General features: G+C 37.0%; 1 protein-coding gene across 1 annotated transcript in view; it reads right to left on the bottom strand.

Moving 5' to 3' along the window:
• Window positions 1–7,678, bottom strand: part of COBLL1 (cordon-bleu WH2 repeat protein-like 1) — a 41,558-nt gene that overhangs the window by 25,925 nt on the left and 7,955 nt on the right. Inside the window, exons 3-7 of the mRNA XM_009699891.1 lie at window positions 5,095–5,296; window positions 3,943–4,171; window positions 2,215–2,253; window positions 1,286–1,380; window positions 917–1,156 (exon numbers count right to left, since the gene is read on the bottom strand). Coding sequence (XP_009698193.1) covers window positions 917–1,156; window positions 1,286–1,380; window positions 2,215–2,253; window positions 3,943–4,171; window positions 5,095–5,296 — 805 coding nt within the window. The remainder of the gene's footprint in view (window positions 1–916; window positions 1,157–1,285; window positions 1,381–2,214; window positions 2,254–3,942; window positions 4,172–5,094; window positions 5,297–7,678) is intronic.

Below are 7,678 nucleotides of genomic sequence, written 5' to 3'. Positions count from 1 at the left end.
ACATAAATTCAGAACTTCTGTTAAACAGTGCTCTCTTGTGGTTCCGTGCATCAATGAAAGAGTAAATCATTGTATAACGATAAAGGAAGTCACAGTTTGAAACTTCTTGTCTCCGAATCTAACAGAAAATCCCTCAGACTTGTATTTCATTTAATTCTGCATTTTATTTTTCTAGCATGCCAATAACCTCATTTATTAAAGACCACCTTTAGATACTGCAGTCAAGCAAAGTATGGAATAAAAAAAATTATAATGACAATTTTAGCCTTGATCTTTAATTGGAATTCACAATTGATAATATGTGCAATACCAGGATAATGCATCAATTCTCTCAAATTCTGTTGGCAGAATTTCTGCATTGCATGGATATATAGGTTATTTAAATATATAGTCCACATCTCATAGCTTCAATTAAATACATACCTATTTGATTAAAATAAAAACCTTACTTTAACTTGCTGGAGCACAAGAATGTTAAGACTACTCTCCAAGATTTCTACTTTTTTTCTAGTAATGTAATGTAAAAAACAAACTACTTGTTATCACATGTAATAAAATATTAAAAATTACTGGAAATATCAAAACATCAATTACTAGATATGATAAAGTGAGACAATGCTCTCACATTTAAATATATAAACTATTCATCAAAAAGAACAAAAAGGTTCTTACAATACCAACTTGTATGAGAAGTTGGTTTTACCTTTTCAGAATACAGCAGCTACTTTGGATACAGGATATAAAGTTTAAAAGGAACACATCTTTCAATTTCTGTAGTTATTTTCAAACTAAAATTTTTTAAAGCAACTATTACACTTTTGTTTCCTATTTATTTCAAGCCTTAGCAGATATTAACAGGCTTATCAGGATTATTATGTCTAACCTTCTTCAGAGAAGTGAGGCAAATGTAACTAACCTGATCATTCCTATCAAGGCTGTTAGATTTCACAATGTTAGACGCTGGTCTGACTTGGGCTTGTGCAAGTTCCTGGGGAGCACTCTGAGAATTTGGCATAGGCGGTAAAGGAGCTCTTCGTTTCTTCGGCATTTCAGATGGCAGAGTGTTCGAATCATACTGCTTGCTAACAGTGTTAGATCTCATGATAAATGTTGGCCTTGGCTTGCTCATCAAGGGAGTTGCTGGGGCACTGGCAGTCTTGCAGTGCGAGAAGGGGGGAAAAAAAAAATCCAAGTTACTTATACTTTCTGGAAAACAATGAACAGTATTCATTGTTCAATATGAATATGTTTCTAGAAATTCTGCTTATACAAAGGTACACCTTACTTGTTCTCTTTTCTTCTTGCTTCGTTGAAAAAAGCTGAAAAATCCTTTGTTTTCTTTCTCCTTCAGAACATCTAAGTTTTCAGATTGGTAGGTGTCTAAAATAGAAAATAATAGTTCTAGAAGTTATTTATTGCACAGATTATTTCTCCTGCATTCTTATTATTTCACTGTATGTCATAAGCCTCCTGGAAGAATATACAAAATGCATTGTAAATCACCTATATTAATAGTTTTTCTAAACACTGCAAAATGAACAGGTTTCCTACCATCTGTGTTCTTCCTGTCTTTCTCAGAACTCAGAATAGATGAGTTTCAGCTGCTATTAATACCCCTAGCACTTAATCCAGCCCATCCCATTGTCATATGTTATGGTTCATGTCACAATAGCTATAAAAGGGAAAAAGAGAATCAGCCTCTCCAGCTCTCAATTCCTAACAGTTTAAATTCATGGCAAAGTGTGAAGTGGGACAAGTCAGACACAAGCCTGCACATGGTATGACTATGGAGAAAGGTCACTGGAACACCTGGTAGGTGCTGCACATGTAACTGCAGGGCAGTCATAGGAGAGATAGTCAAGTCCATTCTGGTATCTTGCAGAATTTATCCTCCTTACATTGTCTTGTTCATGCAGATGATTTGTGAATCTAAAGGTTGTCTCTTTTTAATTTTTACTAGATTCAACTTTCTTAGCTCTTGGTACAAGTATCAATATAAACATGACTGTAAATTTAATCAATCGATCTAGGGTAAAACTACACAGAAATACTTTATATATACCTAGGTATTCTTCTGTATTCTCTTTTTAAATATGCATTTATGATAGGACAGAGATAATTACTCATGTCGCAGTTAAGTAGATGTTATAATAGGAGAGGATGGTAACGTCACATAAGTGCTACAGTTTCACCACCTATTTCAGTAAATCGTACCTTGCAAAGATGGTAAATTTAAATCAACTGGTGATGTGGCTACAGAAAGACAAAAAGAAAGAGAATGTGAATCTGAATCAAGGATGCAGTTATAAGTTACAAATACAGAAAGCCAAGCTGAATTTCAACATCAGGAAAAAGTAACTAGGTACTTTCCTGAAGTAAAAGGATGTGTATCTTTACTACATAATGCTATAAGCCGTTCAAGAACTTGAGCCTGAAGACATGCAACACTGACTAGAATCTTGTAAATAAGGAGACGGAAAGAGGAAAATCAGTATATAGAATAGTTTGCCTTGTAAGTTTTGGATTGTCAGGCATCCAAACTTGGAAAACAAAGAGGAATGTAAAATTAATCTGAATAAAATAAAATTTGAATTGAAATTCTATTAAGTAAAAGGTACACCTCACCATTTACTTTCATGAAGAAAGCTGAAAATTCGAGCTTTGAAGCTGTCTGCAAATTCAAAATGCTGAACTACTCTGTATCAAGAGAACTGAAGTATATCTAAATTTCCTAGCAGGGCACTGCAGTGTAGAAATCATATATGCCCTTGTATTCTCTCCTAAGGATTTTTGGCTGTTGATTCAAATGGAGCACACATCATACTGTGCAAAAGGCAGCTCTGCAGTCTGTGGGTGAAAGCAGTAGCCAGACAACAAACAAGACAAGGCACTGTGGGCACACATAGTCCAAGTAACATCTTTAGGCAAGCTAAAATACGGGGGTTTTTTCCAGTGGGGAAGCAAAAGACATTTCATTTTTGTTTTCTCCATGGGAAAAGGACATGTTTTCCAAATCTGTCATTCTCCTGTTGTTCAAGATAACTGGCCTTTGGGAAGTAATTGAAAGAACTCTTGAAACTGTAACCACCAAACGATAAGGTTACCATATTTAGGTAGAAGGGGAAAAAAAGACAAACAAAAAACCCAACAAAACCCCCCAAGTTTTAGAGCAGAAAGAAAAACAAGCAAATAGAACAGTCGTCAAGAACAGGAGTGAGCCAATATTATTGCATCCTATATTGAGGTAAAATTTCCCATGACAAACGTCTGAAATGGAACAAACCACACTGTATAGAATTTTTAATCACAATACAATAACCCTTCATGAAAAAGACAGACTTACAGCTAAAGTTAAAACCGGGCACAGGAACGTCTGTACAAATATAAGGAAGTTAGTTCATTGCGCCCCTGTTAGACCACAATTAAAATGAGAACTTTTACTCCTTCACAATCTATAAAATTAGCAAACAGCACTCAGAAATACACGTAAACATCATCAGAACTTTCTAACACTTTTTAAATTTTAAATAATTTTAAAACAAAACTATATTTCTCTAATGTTTTTGTTCTTTTCAGCTCATCATGATCCTATGTCTTTTCTACGAGCTAAGGGAAATACATTATCGTTAGTCTTTTTGGGGAAGGGGTGGGGGAACGAAAGGAAGGGGTTGCTTTTAAGTGATGATTTGTACTTAGCCACCTTTGCTGGTACCTAACGTTTTGTTAGAAAATAAAACTTTTATATAGCAGTTCTCAAACAAAAGTGCAGGTAAACTTGTCCCAGTTTCAATTTTGTGGAAGACTAATGAAATACATACTAAATTGCTTTAGAAAGAAGAAATTAATTTCTTCATAAGTAAAAAACCCCAACAAAACACATACATTATTGAAATACGAAGTAATTATCTTTTATATAACTGCAATTTACAGAAGTTATCTTACCTCGACTGATATCCATGGCGTATAATTCTCTTAGTCCAAGGTCATTAAGAGATTTTGTCACATCAAGGGGTTCTTGAGATTGGTAATTCTTCAACAGCAGAGTATGCGAAGGATCAAACTCACATTTACTACAGATAATTGGTATGAGTTCTTGAAGGGGTGAATGTGGACTAACTCTTACTACCGTCTTCTGTGTCTTCTTGTAGTTTATCACTACCCTTACTGTTTGCTAAAGAGAAGAAAATTCTAATAAATACCAGCACAAATTCTGAAACAACTGACATTGTTATAACAGTCTTACAGTAATCACAGGAATTCTACTTATGGCCAGCTTTACCAATGTTATAGATTCAATAACATTACAAGAGAAACTAAGAACTATTCCTTCTACACAAGAAAAGGACACATGAAACAGTCTGCTCCTCCTTTAGCATCTGTCATTTGCCTGTCCAGAAGGGTACATGCCTGGAGTGAGATGCCCTACTAGGTTGCATTGGGTAGCTGTAGAAGTCAGCCAAGGAGCCATGACTTGTGTGTGTGCATGCACGTGTAGGGCCAAGGTAAAAGGGCAGCAGAAGAACTACCCTGGCCCTGTGTAAGTGCTTTAGATTAATGAAAAAAACAGCATTCTTCTATACAGCAGAAGGACAAAGGCAGAAGGAAAGATTTAGGCAACACCCAGAAGCTGCATTAGTACTTCTAAAAGCTCCTGCCTTCCTAAGGGTATATAAAAAAAAGTCAAGTAACAACAAAAAAGTACAGTATGTATTAAAGGAAAATGAACATACAATCAGAAGGGCATATATATCACAGCATGACAGATGGTACAAGTTGTTGATTTTCAGTTTGTGGAAGGCTGTATTCAGCCACACTTCATCTGCAGAATTTGTCAAAAGGACAGTAAGGTGTGGGATTACCAATAATATTGTAATGTTTCCTTCTTTCAGCAGCAAAGATGTTTGCTGCAACAAATTGAGATGTATTTTACCGAAGAGGAGGTTATCAAAAACATGGAGCCAAGCATTTCATGGGGGTGCGTTGTAAGAGGATGAAAGACAACAGGAAAAGCTGAAACAAGAGGCTGAGTTACCAGTTGAACTTGTTGAATACAACGATTGTAATTTCTCAATACGCTTTAACTTCAGTTCTCACCTCTGGTATGATCGGAGCAGGTTTCTTCTTATCCATTTGTTTTGGCTTTACAATCACCTTTTCCACTTCAAGCATTCCCACTGGTGTGTTGGGTTTGAATTTAATCTGGCTATTTTCTGCTGATACCAACTCTATAGTATAACTTGATGGATTTAAATGATACTGTGCACAGAGAAAAATCAGCAAGTCCATCGTGGGCTTCCTGTAAAAGACAAAAGGAATTGTCACAACAGAGGACAATTAAGCAGGCTATAACAAAACATGCCGCTAAACATTTAATCCAAGTCATCCTTTCCCTTCCAGGATAAATAATTACTGCCAGGCACCAAATTTAAACATCGTCAAGATTTTTTAAAAAAAAAAAAAAAAAAAAAGCCAACCCCCAAAAACCATCCCTAAAAGGAAAATGAAACCAGTCTGCACAAAAGTATGCCAAGTGCTTGAGCAAAGGGGGAAATTTTTGCTTGAGTGAAGTGATGCTTTTCCCGAGGTCAGCAGGGACACGTGGATTAGCCACCTCATTTGACATTTAATGGGAACTGTAGCAGTGGTAGTAAATACCCTGCTATTCGTTAAGAACAGTTTCCTTCCAAAGCTTGACATTTTTATATCCATTCTGAGGTTATAAGGGACTTTATTTTCAGAGATTCTGAGCATGAGCTATTCGGAGGAAGCAGGACAAATGAAGTTTGAGGAAGTTACCTTTGAAGGAGGTCTTGCATTAGGGATCCCAAAATGAGAGCCAGGTGTTTAATACAGAGGGAAAGAAGCTAAATGAGAATATAATAGTTGAATGCAATTTCTTGAGAAGCTCTGTGTGATGCAACAGATGTCCTTTTCACAATGAAATACGGCAAACCGAATTTTTCATATGTAGTCACTAACTGTATGTCCTCATTCTCTCAATGCTCAATGAAGAACATGCAGAACAGCGTTTTAAGATAGGCTGAGCATTCCCAGTTGCTAATGGAACAAGTTTATTAAAGCTGTACTTTAAACAGAAGTGTCATAGAAGTTCAGATAGACCAAAGGTAAGGAGAGTATCCTAACGTTGCGTGTTACAGCAACTGAATAAGGTTATAGTACTATCAGGTCGCTGGAACTGGTCATTCCTCAATAATTTTTAAAGTTGGGTAATCACCTGTAAGGAGCATTTCATTTGGACGCCCTCTGCGTCTCTCAGTTACAGCTACAAACAGGGAAATCTATCACCTGCTCTGTCTCACAAGGATATTATGAAAATAATGTAAAAGTCCATGAAGCAATCAAATGCTATGTTGAAAAGAATGCTGAAGTGTCTAAGATAAAATTAATATAGGGTTTGGCTGGTATGGCTTTATCAGAAATCTTAAATTCTAGATGTAATCTCATAACAGACACAAGTATTCTGGTAGCATAGCCAAATGTGGAAATAGGTAGCTTCTGCAAAGAGCCATCAAGCTAAACAGAACTGCAGATAATGTAAACACTGTGAATACATTAAATAGGAAGTTAAACCAGACTTTTCATATGATATGGTTCTGTAAAAAGAATTAAGAATGACTCAATGTTAGAAATTACTGTGAATACTGGTTTTTTTCCCTCCTTTAATTAACCCTAGAATATAATTCCTGTTTTCAGTTGGTCTTAAAGAACAAGTGTTCCTTAAGTAAACTGTCTTCTGATTTACAGAAGCAGGGATGGACTCTGGTGCACACGCTGCACATCCAGAAGATGGAAATCAGTTTGAAAGCTGACAGATATAGTTACTGCAGACTTCTTACTTTTTTTTTTCCCCACCCTCCCAGAGGAAAGTTTCTGCCTGCTTAAGTGTCAGGAGAATCCTTGCCTTAGGAGATAAAGGCAGGAAGAACAATAAAACCAAAAAACACACAGAAATTATGCTCCAAGGTGTCAAAAAGGAGCTATCAGATGGTCTGAAAAGGTATAAAATAATGTAATATACTCCCATTCCTTCATCTAAATGATATATATCAGCCTGAGGAATACTATGAGAAATGCACTGAGCACTGCAGAAAAATAACCATTCCTCCCTTTTCACATAGCTAAACCAGAGTTTATTTCCATTCTTCTCTCGCATATTACAGAATCACAGAATTGATTAGGTTGGAAGAGACCTCGGGGATCAGAGTCCAACCTTTGCCCTAACACCGCCATGTCAACTAGACCATGGCACTAAGCACCATGTCCAGTTTTTTCTTAAACACCTCCAGGGATGGTGACTCCACCACCTCCCTGGGGAGCCCACTCCAACGTCTAACGATCCTTTCTGTGAAGAAATATTTCCTAACATCCAATCTAAACCTCCCCTGGCACAACTTGAGGCTATTGCCTCCTGTCCTATCACTTGTTACTTGGGAGAACCGGTCCACCACCTCCCTGGGGAGCCCACTCCAACGTCTAACGATCCTTTCTGTGAAGAAATATTTCCTAACATCCAATCTAAACCTCCCCTGGCACAACTTGAGGCTATTGCCTCCTGTCCTATCACTTGTTACTTGGGAGAACCGGTCAAGCCCCACCTCGCTACAACCTCCTTTCAGGCAGTTGTAGAGGGTGATCAGGTCTCCCCTCAGCCTCCTTT

This window comes from Cariama cristata, unplaced genomic scaffold, assembly GCF_000690535.1.
Source record: "Cariama cristata isolate BGI_N322 unplaced genomic scaffold, ASM69053v1 scaffold4925, whole genome shotgun sequence".
Classification (NCBI taxonomy): Eukaryota; Metazoa; Chordata; class Aves; order Cariamiformes; family Cariamidae; genus Cariama; species Cariama cristata.
The sequence above is the reverse complement of the archived record's forward strand: the minus strand, read 5'-3'. Positions and strand labels throughout refer to the sequence as shown.